The sequence below is a fragment of the Hemicordylus capensis genome, chromosome 1, assembly GCF_027244095.1.
Source record: "Hemicordylus capensis ecotype Gifberg chromosome 1, rHemCap1.1.pri, whole genome shotgun sequence".
NCBI classification, from domain to species: Eukaryota; Metazoa; Chordata; class Lepidosauria; order Squamata; family Cordylidae; genus Hemicordylus; species Hemicordylus capensis.
The window spans coordinates 158,650,440-158,665,828 of NC_069657.1; the positions used below are offsets into that span (position 1 = coordinate 158,650,440).

At 47.2% G+C, this 15,389-nt stretch overlaps 1 protein-coding gene across 42 annotated transcripts in view; it reads right to left on the minus strand.

The window, feature by feature from the left end:
* The window catches only part of CLASP1 (cytoplasmic linker associated protein 1), a 314,919-nt gene that overhangs the window by 133,830 nt on the left and 165,700 nt on the right, over positions 1-15,389 (minus strand). For all 42 annotated transcript variants that reach the window (XM_053312677.1, XM_053312569.1, XM_053312671.1 and 39 more), the window contains 5 exons: positions 14,168-14,303; positions 12,960-13,030; positions 10,295-10,354; positions 8,867-8,944; positions 7,477-7,644 (listed from right to left, as the gene is read on the minus strand). In XM_053312677.1, coding sequence (XP_053168652.1) covers positions 7,477-7,644; positions 8,867-8,944; positions 10,295-10,354; positions 12,960-13,030; positions 14,168-14,303 — 513 coding nt within the window. The remainder of the gene's footprint in view (positions 1-7,476; positions 7,645-8,866; positions 8,945-10,294; positions 10,355-12,959; positions 13,031-14,167; positions 14,304-15,389) is intronic.

The following is a 15,389-nucleotide window of genomic DNA, read 5'->3' on the forward strand; positions in this document are numbered from 1 at the left end:
GTGGCTCCCCTCAGAAAACGTTTTAGTAGAGAGTGGTCCTTTAGGGTAGAAGAAGAAGACGACTTCGGTAGCATAGGTAAGAGGGATGCCGCTTGTCTTCGAAGTGTGTTGGGTTTCAACCCTTTGTCTAGGCCGTCTTGGAGAAACCGTAGGAGATGGTGCAGGGACGCGTCATTGGTGGGAGTTTTATCCCTGCGGAGCCAACGAAGGAACATCCTCCACGTATATTGATAGATGCGATTCGTAGATTCTCGCCTGGAAGCCAGGATTGTCTCGGCTACCTTTTCCGAGATGCCCTGTGCGAGGAGCCGGCTCCGCTCAGTCTCCAGGCGGCTAGTTGAAACCAGCCTGGGTCTGGATGTAGGACCGGTCCTTGGAAGAGAAGGTCTGGTCTCGTGGGAAGGTGCCATGGCTTGTCGACCGCCAAGGATACCAGGCCTGGGAACCACGGGCGTCGTGGCCAGAATGGGGCTACCAACACCACTTCTGCCTCTAGTGTCCGTATCCTTCGAAGCACTCTGGCGAGGAGAGGAATTGGAGGGAAGGCGTACAGGAGCCCTTGTGGCCACTTGCAGGACAGTGCGTCTGTTGCCCACGCCGCCCGGCAGGGGAACCTGGTAATGAACGTTTCCAGCCTCGCGTTGAGGGGGGTAGCAAAGAGGTCTGCTTGCAGGGGACCCCACCTGGATGCCAATTGATCGAAGACCAGAGGGTTCAGGGACCACTCCCCTGGAAGTAGGTCTTTCCTGCTCAACCAGTCGGCTAAGGAGTTCAGATCCCCTTTTACGTGGTGAGCTGTTAGGGAACTGAGGTGTTTCTCCGCCCATGATAGGAGCAGCACTGACTCCTGGAATAGGGAGCGCGAGCGAGTGCCCCCCTGTCTGTTCACGTGGGCCTTGGCCGTGGTGTTGTCGGTTTTGATGAGAATGTCCTTCCCCTGGACTATATGGCGCAGGTGGAGGAGAGCGAACCGGATGGCTCTCAGTTCTAGCCAGTTTATAGAATGGGATCGCTCTTCTTGGTCCCAGATTCCCTGGGCTGAGTGTTGAAGGCAGTGGGCCCCCCAGCCCCTGGTGCTTGCATCCGTGGTGACTATGAGCCTCGGAAAGTCCAAGAAGCGCTGTCCCTTCGCAAGGTTCCGGGTGTGAGTCCACCATTGCAGGGAGGATCTGGTTCGCAGAGGCATGGTGACTAAGATGTTGCGCTTCCTGGAGATGTGCGGTTGGAAGCGGAGGAGGAACCATTGTAGTTCTCTCAGATGTAATCTCGCCCACGGGACCGCTTCCAAGGTTGAAACCATGAGGCCCAGGAGGCGGGCCAAGGAGAGGACCGGTGATTTCTGTGTGGAGAGGGCGCTGTGAGACTCTGATACGATGGCGAGGACTCTGTCCTGAGGGAGAAAGATCTTGTCTTCCAGTGTATCTATGATGACCCCAAGGTGACATATCCTGTGGGTCGGTGTTAGGTGGCTCTTGGCCTGATTGACCAGGAATCCGTGTCGTTCTAGGGTCGTTAGCGTCTCTACCAGGTCCCTCTGTGCTTTGGCCGCAGAGGGTGATTTCAGGAGAAGATCGTCGAGGTACCCGAAAATGTGTACCCCGCGAAGGCGAAGGAGTGCCAGGACGGGGGCGAGTACCTTGGTGAAGGTCCTGGGCGCCGACGAGAGGCCGAACGGGAGTGCCTTGTATTGATAGTCCTTTCCCGAATACTTGAATCGCAGAAGGGATCTGCTGTAGCTGTGGATGGGGATGTGGAGGTATGCCTCCTTCAGGTCTATTGAAGTGAGAAGGTCGCCGTGCTGCAGAGCTTCTAAAATGGAGCGAAGAGACTCCATACGGAATTTCCGTGGTTTTACATAGCCGTTGAGGTGCTTTAGGTCTAGGACGGCCCTGCGTGAGCCGTCTTTTTTGGGCACTGTGAATAGAATGGAGTAAACTCCTCTTCCCTCCTGGCCCTGCGGGACGGGTTCTATCGCTCCGATGTCGAGAAGGTGCTGAATGGCGTTGGCCATCTCTGAATGCTTGATAGAACAACCGGAGCGTGGGGTGGGTAGAAATCTTGGGCGGGGAGAGGAGCTCAGCTCTATTCTGTATCCCGATGCTATGAGGTCTAGTACCCAAGCGTCCGTGATGTTCTGGCGCCATGATTTGAGGAAGTTGGAAAGGCGACCTCCAAGACCGGGAAGGGGTGAGTCAGAATTGTGGTTTTCCCTGTTGCTTCCCTTGCCCGCTGGGGGGGCGGAAGCTGGTGTTTCTGCTGGTGAAACGTTGGCGGGGCCAGGAGGACCTGGAACCTCGAAAATCGCGGTCTCTGCCCCTGAAAGAGGGGCGGAAGGAACGAAAAGGCTGAAAATTTTTTCTGAAGGGAGGCTTGTCGGGCTTCCTTGGTGCTGACGGCATGGTTTTCTTTTTGTCCCTGGATTCGACAAGAATGTTCTCAAGTGCCGCGTCTCCAAACAACTTTTCCCCTACGTAAGGTAGGGAGGAGAGGTTATTTTTAGATGCGGAGTCCGCCTGCCATGCCTTTAGCCACAGATGTCTTCTGCCGACTACAGATGCTGCTGATGCCCTCGAGGAGTAGCGGATGGAATCCAGGGAGGTATCGGCTATGAGTGCTTGGGAGCGTTGAAGCTTTAAAAGCTGTTGACGGAGATGGAGTGACTCTGGTGGTGTTTCGTCGAGTAGGTCGTTTATCCATAAGAGACTGGCCCTTGCCGCCATAGACGCCACTGCGGAGGAGCGGGTAGCCAGAGAGGAATTGTCGTGAACGCGCCGGAACGCGAGTTCTGCTCTTTTGTCCGAAGCATCCTTGAGGAAGCCTTCACCGTCTCTCGGGACCAAGGACCCGCTGCTCAACTGTGAAATTGGAGCATCGGTGGTTGGTGTCTTTAATAATAAGGAAGGTTCCTGCTGGAAAGTGTAAAATCGAGTTGCAGATGATGCTGCCTTCTTGGGAACGCTCGGAGTGGTCCATTCTGCCTTTATCACATCTGAAAAATAAGCTGGCAGGGGAAGAAGCAACTCACGAGGTTGTGCCTTAGGAAAGATTAGATCACCTTTACTGCTTTGGCTAAGGTCTGCAGGAGGTTTAGCGGGGAGACCAATAGCTTTTAGGATCTTGGTCATCAGCGGGTTAAAGTCCTCAGGGGTGAATAAGCGTTGGGACGCCTGAGACTGCTCTATGTCCTCTTCCCCAGACCAATCACCCTCCCCCCTGCTGGGCTCATGATCCCGGTCAGAGTCCCGTCCCTCCCCTTCATGGCCTCCCGGGTGTTCATCTGCGTCCTCCTCCATGGGAAGGGATGGTGCAGAATGCCCCCTATCCCTCACAGGCCGGATGACTGTGGCGGAGGGGTCAGCGGAGTCCTCTGCAGATATCTCAGAGGAGTGGACAGAAATAGTCTTGGAGGACTTATGAGACTTTTTAGATTTTTTGGAATGCTTTTTCTTTGATTTGGCCTTCCTAGGGGGAGAGGGAGAGGAAGAATCAGAGGATTGCTCAGAAGGGGAGGTAGAAGGGAGTCTACGTCTCTTGGAATGTTTGTGCTTTTTAGCAGATTTAAAGTGGCCAAGAGACTCATTAATGGTGTTCTTGAACCATAGTTGCCATTCCTGGGGTATCTGAGTGGGAATGGGAACATTCTCAGAGGGGGAGCCCTCCCCCCCTTCCGATTGCGCAGGTCTCACCAAACTCGATGCGGTGGCAGCAGAGGAGGCGATCGCGCTTCCCGCCCTTTCCTGATCGGCGCCATTTTGAATGTCGCGCTGGTCTGCCGACGGGGCCGCCATGTTGGGTTGTTCGGAAAAGGCGCAAAACTCTGCTTGCGAAGAGGGAGGAGCGGGGAGCCGCTTTACCCTCCCGGTTCTAAGGCGCTCGCTTGGCTCTTGAAGGAGGGGTGCTGCGAGGGGCGCGCCACTTCTCGCTACCGAGCTGCGAGTTAAGCGGGTCGGTCGATCCTCGGCCCTTGCGCCTGACTCGCCCTCTGCGCCTGCCGTAGCTCCTGAGGACTCGCCTCCCGAAGGGGCGATCGACCGCAGGGCCTCTCCGACTGCCTGCTCGGATCGAACCAAGTTCGCCGAGACCGGGGCAGGGAGGAAAAGAGAGCTAGAGGGCACCGGAGGTGGCGGAATAGGCGGCGGGTCTCCGGGTTTTCTCGAGTGCCTGGGAAAGCGCTCCGAAGGGCGTCCAGCAGGCACTAGTACATTAAGCACTCTGCTCACCAGTCTATCTCCCCTAATGCTGTGCTCCATACAAAGCTAACCGGGGAGAGGAGGGTGGGGGGGGGGCAACAACAAGGGGACTGGCCACGAACGCTAACTAAATTCTTCTTCTTTTTTTTTTTTAACATATACGGGAGACAGAGGGAAAACAAACTGAGAGGGAAACAAACTGAGAGGGAATAAAAGTGAGGAGAAGAAGTACAGGCCTGAGAAGAAGCGACGAGGTGCAGCCTGCCAGGAGCAAACGCAGGACTAGAAGAACTGGGCGGGGTTATCCCCGTCGGTGCTATATAGGACTCGCTTTCAAACTAATTTGCATAGTCCTGCCCAGGAGCACGTGACGAGGATAACCCATTGTGAGATGCCTTGCAGCAGCCACCCAGAAGGAGGGTGCACATGAGGCACATTGGTAGCATGTGCATGCCCTCCTTCCATCAGCTGGGAGCCTCGACAATGGAAAGAGGTTGGGCCAGATCCGGGTCAGCAGGGATGCTTTGCACCAGCTGCCTCCTTCAGCCACTTGTCCTCAGCCCATCCTCCTGATGGAAGGAGGATAGGCAGAGCTTGGCGAATGGGAGTGAGCACTGCCAGCTGCCTCCTTCAGCCATTTGACCACAGCCATCCTCCTCCCATCCTGATTGGTGGTTAGGTGAGAGCTGCACCAGTCAGGCTTTTGAACTCCTGGCCCTTATAAGAGCGAGCAAAACTGAGGTGCAGCCACAGGCACATGCCACCTGCAGGTGGCCACCAAAGGGGGCCGGCCTTCAGTGGTAAGACTGAGGGCTGAGGCCAACCTATTGTCTTGGACTGCGGGAAGGAAGACTTCTGCTCACTTCACTGTTGCCTAGTATTTTTTTAGACCTGGTACAGGTATGTGTCTTGGGCTGAACAGAGGTGGGGAGGTGGGGGATGACTCTGGGGCAGCTATACCAGTGGTGATGGGGAATCAACGAAAATATGGTGTTGGTAGGCCAGCGGGTCATTACAGGGGAAGGGAACGCAGAAATTTAATACTGTTTCCCCTTCCAGCAGGCCTACCACCTCTTTGACCTTGGAAAACAATGCCAACCACCCACAGAACCTCACCTTATTACTCTGTAATGCCAAGTTGGTTCAAAATAAATCTGAGGTAGTTCATGACTTGATTATGGATGAAAGGGCCGACTTAGTACGTATCACAGAGACCTGGTTGGGAGAGGCTAGTGGTTCGGTTTGACCCAGCTTCTCTCAGAGGGTTAGCTCCATGGTGGAGCAGGTGAGAGGATGTGGGCAGGCGAGGGTGGGTGGGCTGGTATAAGAATACCATCTCCCTTACGAGGATCCCTATCAGGGATTTAGCCTATGTTGAATTTGTTTTGTTGTTGTTTTTACCCGACTAAACTTTTTTATTCAAAAGAAAAATAAATACTGCAGGAACAAATAACCAAACATACAAAGTGACTGATGTTTGTTAAAAAGTGATGGATGTTCTGTTGAAACAGTTAACTTATTTTTCTTTTTACAATACTTAAATACAGAAAGCACTTGCCAGTTATTTTCTTTTAATACTGCCTTAAGCATACCATTGCATCAATCATAAGCATATCATGGTGGCAATATATCTGGAATTTTTGTGGAAATAAAAATTACTTCAAAAATGAAGCATTTGAGAAAATGCTTGCATTCAACAAGCGCCTATATTGAATTTGTGTACCTAAGTCTAGGGACTAGGGATAGATTGGGACTTCTGCTGGTGTATCGATCACCCCACAGACCAGTGGACTCCCTGAGTGAGCTAACAGACCTGGTTGCTGAGTTGGCATTGGAGTGGCCCAGGCTGTTTGTGGTAGGGGACTTCAATGTTCATTTTGGGACCAGGTTGTCGGGAGCAGCTCAAAGAGTTCATAGCGGCCATTATCTAGACTAATTTCAAACTGGCTTCTGTGTGGGCTATGGGGTTGAGACTGCCTTGGTCAGCCTAATGGATGGTCTCCAACTTGCTATCGACAGAGGGAGTGTGACTCTGACGATCCTTTTGGATCTCTCTGTGGCTTTCCATACCATTGACCATGGTATCCTTCTGCACCGCCTGAGGAAGGTGGGATTAGGTGGCACTGTTTTACGGTGGTTCCATTCCTACCTCTCTGGTAGATTCCAGATGGTGTCGCTTGGAGACTGTTATTCAGCAAAGTGAGAACTAAAGTGTGGAGTTCCACAAGGCTCCATACTGTCTCCAATGCTTTTTAACATCTATATGAAATCGCTAGGAGAGATGATCAGGTGGTTTGGTGCTGAGTGTTATCAATATGCTGATGACACCCAGAACTATTTCTCCATATCAACCTCAGCAGGAAATGGCATATCTTCTCTAAATGCCTGCCTGGAGGTGGTAATGGGCTGGATGAGGGTTAACAAACTGAAGTTGAATCCAAATAAGATGAAGGCACTGACTGTGGAGGGTCAGGACCCGAGAGATGGTTTAGATCTCCCTACTCTGGATGGGTTTACACTCCCCCTGAAAGATCAGGTACGTAGCTTGGGAGTACTTCTGGACCCCAAACTCTCCCTGTATTCTCAGGTTGAGTACATAAGTCTTTGCTTTGTAGCCTGTCCATTCTGGCTAATGGATGAACTGCCCAGGTGGAATGGGTGATTTATTCCTTTGTCATTCTTTCTTTGATCCTATTACACAGCAACTGCACTTTCCCTCACTCCCAATTATCTAGTTGTGACTTACAGAATGAAACAATTAGAGCCAGTTCTTTCCTCACTCTTACTTAGGCCAGTTTATTAAAAAAATATATCTGTTGGCCTCCATAAAATTAAGCGAAACCTTTAATTACATGCAAGACTAAAACAACTGGATTAAATAAATATGTATGAAGTCAAACAAGAAGCCAAAACACTTAAAAGCTAGAAGAAATACCAATTTACTAATGAAGCTGAATATTTTTAAAAACACCTGCTCATATTTTATTAACTTAGTGGTAAAGGTAAAGTGTGCCATCGAGCCGGTGTCGACTCCTGGCGACCACAAAGCCCTGTAGTTGTCTTTGGAAAAATACAGGAAGGGTTTACCATTGCCTCCTCCCTCACAGTATGAGATGATGCCTTTCAGCATCTTCCTATATTGCTGCTGCTCGATATAGGTGTTTCCCATAGTCTGGGAAACAAACCAGTGGGGATTCGAACCAGCAACTCTGGCTTGCTAGTCAAGTCATTTCCCCACTGCGCCATTAAGGTAGCTTCAGCAAGAGAAAAAAGATGTAGGGCTTACTTGAGACTTTCCTGGGAGCTAGAAGAGGATCGATCTGACTGGGGCAAAGACACTATGCTATCAGAGTTCTTCAAGTCAGACTGTAGAGCTTTCTGGTAAGAAGATTCCAACAAATGAAACAAATGTTCCGCTTCTCGATTAAAATGGTTGTGGAAGCCCCAGTAACACCTGAAAATAAAATGTAAGCAGATCACTGAACAACATTTTAGTCAATATAAGAGCCTTAGGAATAAATTGGGCATTCTGACCAACCCCCCCACACATGCAGCAGTAGCAGAGCCAGAGAACAGGGACCTCATCTCTGGAGTTCTGCACCATCCCGAGGCCCCACCATGTGCACACTGCACACACTAGTAACATCCCTTGAGTGTGACGTTATACACACATGGGCGTGGCCCAATTGCCAGGGGGCCCGCTCGAGCCCTCCGGAGTGCATTCCCAGCCAATGTATGCTGGCTGGGTGCATTTATTTCCATTCCCCTCCCTATCCAGCAAACACTGGCTGGCAATTAATTCCAAAGGGTTCGCGCAGCCCTTCCGCGGAACATGGCCAGGTTCTCTGGTCCCATTCACTCAATGGTGGCTCTGCTCCTGGTATGCCAATCAAATAAGCATATTTGAATCTATTTACTTAGTTTTACATGTTACTTTTGCTTCCACAAATTATTTGCAATTACTTTTAATATTTTGGCATAGAAGACATTCACAGAAGAAACTAGAGTTTAGGGATGATTCCATCTTCTAACAAATATATCAGTGGTGAGTTCAATACAGGCAGTATTTTAACAACCACTCTCTTGTAGTTTACTAACAATCACATTTAACAATATAGAAGCTACCTGTCTTCTCTTGTATTTTACACTAAGGCAACCATTTGCTCTTGAGATTAATGGGAAAGCACTGATAAGGAAAACTGAATTCTAGTGAAAACCTTGAGGATGTTGGGTGGCAAAGGAATAGCATCATGAACAACAATTCCAAAAAAACCAACAAGCCCTTAGAATGTACGTGTCTGACCTTTCAGAACTACTGATCAAATAACAGTTTTTTAAAATGACACTATACTGAGTGTCCAAGAACATACAATTATTTTCTGGACAAAACTATGCTGGGGAAGAACTATGCTTCGTATGTTCTTACGGAAAAAAATGTGATTCCTAAGTCACCCACAGAAAACAATGAAGACACTACTGCACCCTTTGTGGGTCTCACCTGTCTCATTTTTTCAAGATCGCATGCTAACCATCACTAAGAAATATCAAAGTAGAATTGCAGCAGAATACAGTTTTTGCACGGCTTGAGTTCAGCTGCAGAGCACACTGCAGCCTGTGCTGCTCAACCGAGGGAGGGGGGGACACCCACCAGTGGAAAATAAAAAATATGCACTTACTTTCTGGCTTTTATCCGTGCTTCAGAGTCAGCATCATGGATTCCCTTCTTTATTGTTTCACCCAATACTGATACGTGCCTGAAATTAGAAGACATCATTATTTACCTTACAACAGGGAGAAGGGGGAAATGGTTTATGAACACTGCACCTAGAGCACCTAAGAGATTTGTTCAGCTTTCTGGGGCCAAGGGACAATGAGTGTAGCTTGCTATAGTCATTTCCACCCAATATCCTTTCCCAGGATTTAGAGGTTTGCTTGTGCCACTCAGATTTATTGCATCTGACTCCCTTGCATAAGAAATGCCAAGAAACATTCTTCAGAGGTCATTCCTTAGTTACTGTGGAAACCACAGAAATATAAAAAGTATATGGATACAAAAACCCACTTGCACCACTGAAGACATACAGGAATCAACAGGGTGATGTAGAGCAAACTTCTTTGGAATTATCATCTATACTGTATTGCACCCGTGACACCAAACGGCTCAGCTGATACAACTGGACAGAACACTGATACATTCCACTGATCAGGGAGAAAAACAAGCAGAGTGATTCAACCTTAGCTGTCAAGCTTCTATGAGGAAAGGGACAAGGCATAAGTGAGACAGAGTGTGACAATGAGGCACTGAAAAGGGTCTTTAGGGGGCTGGCGATATGGTCATAGTGATGGAAGACGGAGGCCCAATTTACTTGGTACTTTCCAGTGGAAATTCCCTAGCCTTGCTTGGTTAACTTGTGTAGAAAATAAAAGTGTGAACTGGGATGTACCCCATTTAATTCTGAATGTGCAATCTCTCAAACTCTGCAATCTGTTCTCTTTTTCATTCCAGATTTAGCTAAACTAACTCTAAGCCCAGCATGTGCAGAGCTAAGGGAGATATTATGCCTTTTCAAAACTATAAAAATAGAACTTTCTTCCACAAAATATTACATATCAAGGAGACTTAGCTTCACCCAATTTTCAGGACACAAAAACATCTTATATAAGCATAAGTAATATATGCAGCTGTCTCACCTTCTTTAGGATGATTTGAAGCCTAGGAAGTGACTTGGATGAGGACTGCAACATTTTTTTTAGCTGCTGTGACAATCTACTTATGTTTTCCCCTCTAAACTCCTGCAGATGTGTATAATTCAATTCCCATCTATCTAGCCAAGAAACAGGCTAGATAGATAGATAGATAGACAGCCATCTGTAGTCATGATGGCTTCAAACTCTATTTGGTGGCTTGAAAACTCATGAAATGATCTACTATTTGGTCTTTTCACAGTGCATATTTTCTTTTTGCCCTGGGTTCAGATTTTGAGAAGATTTTACTCGTGTTTTACATCTCTTCTTTCCCCAAATTTCTTTGTCCATTACTACATTCCTCTAAGAAAATTAAAGGCAGAGGAAGCATACCTTCTCAATTAATGCCCACATCTTACCTTTCTAAAGAGTGTGTTTGCCATTCCTGTAAGAGTAAATATAAAAATTCAAAACAGCGCCTGAAAAAAATTAAGGAGTGAACATTAATTTGGGACTCAAGATCATTTTTATATGACAATATATTTTAAAAACAGATTAACAATACACCAGGGGTGCATAACTCAAATGTCCAAGTAGGCCAGAACCATCCATGATTTGGTGGGCGGCGGGAGGAACAAGGTCAATTTTCAGTGCTTTAATTATTGCAGGGGATAAGATGAGGGGAAAGAGATAAGAGATGGTGTTAGAGCCAGGGCCAACAAGGTGGGTGAGGAGCATCTGGTCTCAAGTGTCCCAACTGCACTGAGCCTCTGCTGCTTGTCAGCAAGACAAGCTAAGAGCAATTCATGGCTCCTGCTGTTGCTGTGGGCTATTCTTACCTGAGGGCCAGCAAAAAAATACGCTTGGGCTGGACCCGGACCCCGGGCCTTACATTGTACAAGTCTGCTATAAACTATGAAATCTCAATACAAAATTAACAGTTTTACTAATTTTTCATCAGCATAATACAAGGTCACTAAATGAGAGCTTTACAAAAGGGACATGCTTCTGAAAAATGCTCAGACCTGGAAATTTCTGGGGAAATGAATTTTGTAGCTCTGGAGCAGTCACTGTAATATTCTATATGTCTTGACTTTGAGCTTGGATCTTTTCATTAAGTGGGTACTTTTGTGTGGTCTTAAGCAGGGCTGCTCAAATTTGGCCCTCCTGCAGATGGATGGCCTACAACTCCCATATCCCAAAGCTTTTGGCCACTGTGGCTGGGGATTGTAGGAGTTGTAGTCCAAAAACAGCTGGAGGTTGAGCAGGCCTGTAGTGGCTGCTCATAGAAAATGAAACAATCATAAGAAACAATAAAACAATGAGAGGCTCTTTGCAAACACTCCTATCTTTGCAGTAGGGGTGTGCACGGAACTGCCAACTGCGGTCCGGCACTGGGTGGGGGGGTTTCTTTAAGAGCGGCGGGAGGGTTTACTTACCCCTCCCACCACTTTCCAGCTTGGCACCTGTATTTTGTGTAGAAATTGGGGCGGCAGGAAACCAGCCGCCCCCGCCGCCCCCAGATTAGGGGCCAAACCAGCCCAAACTACTTCCGCGGCCACCAACCACCCACCCAAGGCCCGATTTCGGGCCAAGGAAGCCAACCCCAAATGGCCGATGACGGGCCAAACCGGCCCAAACTACTGCCGCTGCTGCCCGACCACCCACCCTCCCAGCCGCCCGAGTCCTCACCTAAACAAGGCCCGTGTCAGTCGGGCCGATCAGGGCCCCACAATTCAAAAAGGAGAGGAGTTCGCAAAGAGAGCTCCTCTCTCTGCAAAGTCTCGGCCGCTACTGAGGCTTTGCGCGCAAAGGACGCCTGGGAGTTCCGCCAGAGGCCCGGTCTACCCGCCGGCAGGGGACGAGGCCGGGTAGACTGGGCCTCCGGCAATCGGAGGCCCAGTCTACCCGGCCTCGTCCCGGAGGGTAGACCGGGCCTCCAGCGGAACTCCCAGGCGTCCTTTGCGCACAAAGCCTCAGTAGCGGCCGAGACTTTGCAGAGAGAGGAGCTCTCTTTGCGAACTCCTCTCCTTTTTGAATTGTGGGGCCCTGATCGGCCCGACTGACGCGGGCCTTGTTTAGGTGAGGACTCGGGCGGCTGGGAGGGTGGGCGGTCGGTCGGCGGTCGGTCGGCGGCAGCGGCAGTAGTTTGGGCCGGTTTGGCCCGTCATCGGCCATTTGGGGTTGGCTTCCTTGGCCCGAAATCGGGCTTTGTGTTGGGTGTGTGGTTGGCAGCCGCAGCAGTAGTTTGGGCCGGTTTGGCCCCTAATCCGGGCATGGGGGAGCGGCTGGTTTCCTGCCGCCCCAATTTCTACACAAAATACGGGCGATGGAGGGGGCAAAATGGCGGGAGGGGTAAGTAAACCCTCCCCGCCCTTAAAGGAACCCCCTCCACCCGGACCGAACCGGCCAGGTCCGAACCGGTCTGGAGAGTTTGGAGGCCTTTACAATGGCCTCCGGACCGGTTCGGACACACCCCTACTTTGCAGTGGCAATGGCAGAACAGAAGAGGGAGACATGCTCCCTGCTCCTTCAGTATGAGGAGGGGCATTCACTGAGTGCCTCATGAAAACTGATTGATTAATTGTCGTTAAGTCGGTGTCTAGCGAGCACATAGATAGATTCTCTCCAGGATGATCTATCTTCAACTTGGCCTTTTGGGTCTCTCAGTGGTGCATTCATTGCTATAGAGAGCTCTCAAAGTTCCCAATATGTGACTACACAGAGGCTACAAAAATGGAGGTAATAATCTTCCATCTTGAGGTGGTTGGAATCTTTTGCCATTTCAAGATGGAGGAATCGGAAGTTGGAACTTGAGGTTACCTAAGAAAATAACGCAAATCCTAAACATCCAACCTTAGAAAGAAGACTTCTGTCAAACACTAAAAGCTTATCTTTTGCATTTTTAAAACACCTGTTCAAAGAAAGGGGCATGATGATCTCCCTTGACTGGTGATTTTTTTGTTCTGCAGAGCCAACCAAGATTAAGAACCGAGCAATAACTTGAATTGATGACAGATACTCTTTAGACTAACATGCATGTCATTTTCCTAAGACAGTGATGAAGAAAAAAAACAAACGCACCTTCTAACTGCAACAGACTTGGAGGTACAGTTACTGGTGATGATGGGGATTAGTCGAGGGATGTGCGTATGCTAGGGAATGGAGAAAAAAAAGATAAACCCCAAGGAGTGTTGAAAGCATTTTGTTTAAAACTAGCTAGATCTTAAATTAAAAAAACTGAACACAGCTCAAGCAGGCACACTAAGCCAAAGCTTCCAGTGGTCAAGGGGCAAGCCTCAGAGACCATTGGTCACTCAGCAGAATAAATTATACAAAAAACACCACAAATATATGCCATTTTAATCTGCACAATTTATACAGGTCGTAGAATTTGGTTTCTTCAAACAGATTTTATTTTTTCATTACACAGCCCAGAGTTACAGACATTTCGTGTACAGTTTTGCATTTACAGAATGTACTGGACAACTATGGGTATTTTAGAATTGATCTTTATTTATAACTGTATGTCTTTAATTCTTTTCCTTCACACACACACAAAAAAGCCAAAAAATAAAGAGCAGAAATAATCAATGAGGACCAAGTTTTGCAACATAATACACAGAAGAAATTCAAATGCTTAACATGCCTGGTTTCTCATTTGAGTTGTGTTTTTCAGCAAATAGTAGCTGACATACTGCACAGTATTCCACCTGTACTTTCATGAAATGCTCAGGTGTAGAAGAGCACTCTTGCACAAACCACAAACAATTGCATAAACACAGCTGCACAATGGACAGCCATTGCGCAATTCAGTTTGTGCAATTTTGTGAGTTTGCGTAAGAGTGCTCTTGCACAACTAAGCAAATATTTTGTTACAAGAGGGGGTAGAACATCGCACAATTATGTCGGCCAATATTCTTAATTTTCAACTGATGGTATGTTTTATTCTCCAACTGCAGTTTGACAAGTGATACATTTTGCACAGGACGTTGGTCACAGTATTAAAGAACTACCCAGAAGATACAAGTGATTTAGTTTCTCTGTCTTATCAATTTCTAGTCTGATACTTTTTATTAAGGACCACTGTAGAAATTAGCACAACTGCATACCCACCCCTCAAAAAAAAAAAAGTGGCCATGAGAACTCTCTTGGCTGCCAGATGCTCTGTCATTTAAGATTCTGTTGTATGGCCTGTTTATTGGAATAATTTTCAGGTTTGCATCCCTCTACTGCTCTAATCGGAACATTTGTAAAGGACAAGATTCATATTTACTTTGAGAGATACTCACTCGGATAATTAATCTAACAGCTACTACACCAGAGGTGGCCATGACTTTGGCACTGTTGGGAATGAGATTAAAGATTGTTGGCATGATGGCTTCTGCCCCATGGTCAAACTTGTTACCCAAGACGGATGACAAATGCCTAAAAAAAACCAAGAATCACATCATAACAGTAGAAAAATACTGGAGGTCAAGATGGACACATTTTAGAACCCAAGATCCTCTGATACTTTTAGCTTCTGCAATTCTATCAATAGATTAGAAACACCACATTTTCTTTAATTATATTAAAGAAATATTTCCCCACTTTATTCCAACTGATAATGCATTTTATACTTCATATGCATTTTAACAAGTGATAAATTCAGCACAAGGTCATTGTCATGCTGTTAGGAGAACAGCCCAGAGGGTAAAGCTGAATTACTGGCTTCTCAGCCTTGTCATTTTCCAGTTTGGCCTTCTCATAAGGTTTCTATTTTGCCCTGACATTTGTGAATTTTAGAGCTGCTATTAAAAGTGCCCTACTGCCCTCCCTCAAAGTCAATGTTTCCAGTAGAGCTCAGTATAGAATTACCACCAATGGGAGCACCAGACCAAAGGAAATATCTGAACATTCACCCTGAACTTAGTTTGAACCTAGAGAGAATAATATATGTTTTTATTCTGCTTTCCAGTTTGCTAGTTACCCCCAGGCTTTGTTCTACACAATAAGATATAAAATAAGCTGTCAAACATGTAAGCCAGAAACAGCCATTACCTTTCCAGAGAAAGCATAAATAAAAATGTTCTCCATACAGACAGAATTTACACCCCTCTTTCACAAATTCTGTAACCTAGGTTGTGCTTCAAAACATCTCTCGCTTTACACTAAAGTGCTCCTTTAGATGTTTCCTATATTTTGGCACTATCAATGGTTTCAAAATTTCAGTGAATCTTGCAAATATTGTCCAAGTATGTATTGCATCCAATTTATAAAAATAATTTACATCTTTAAAAAGATGTAGAGTGTATGTTTAACTTTAAAACTGCATGAACAAGTCAAGTGACATGGGAGGAGAGCTGGTCTTGTGGTCTTGTAAGTAGTACTACTACTACAAATATTTATATACCACTTTTCAACAAAAAGTTCACAAAGCTGTTTACATAGAGGAATGAAAAATAAATAAGTAGTAATAGTAAGCATGAATTGCCCCCTTTGCTAAGCAGGGTACACCCTGATTTGCATTTG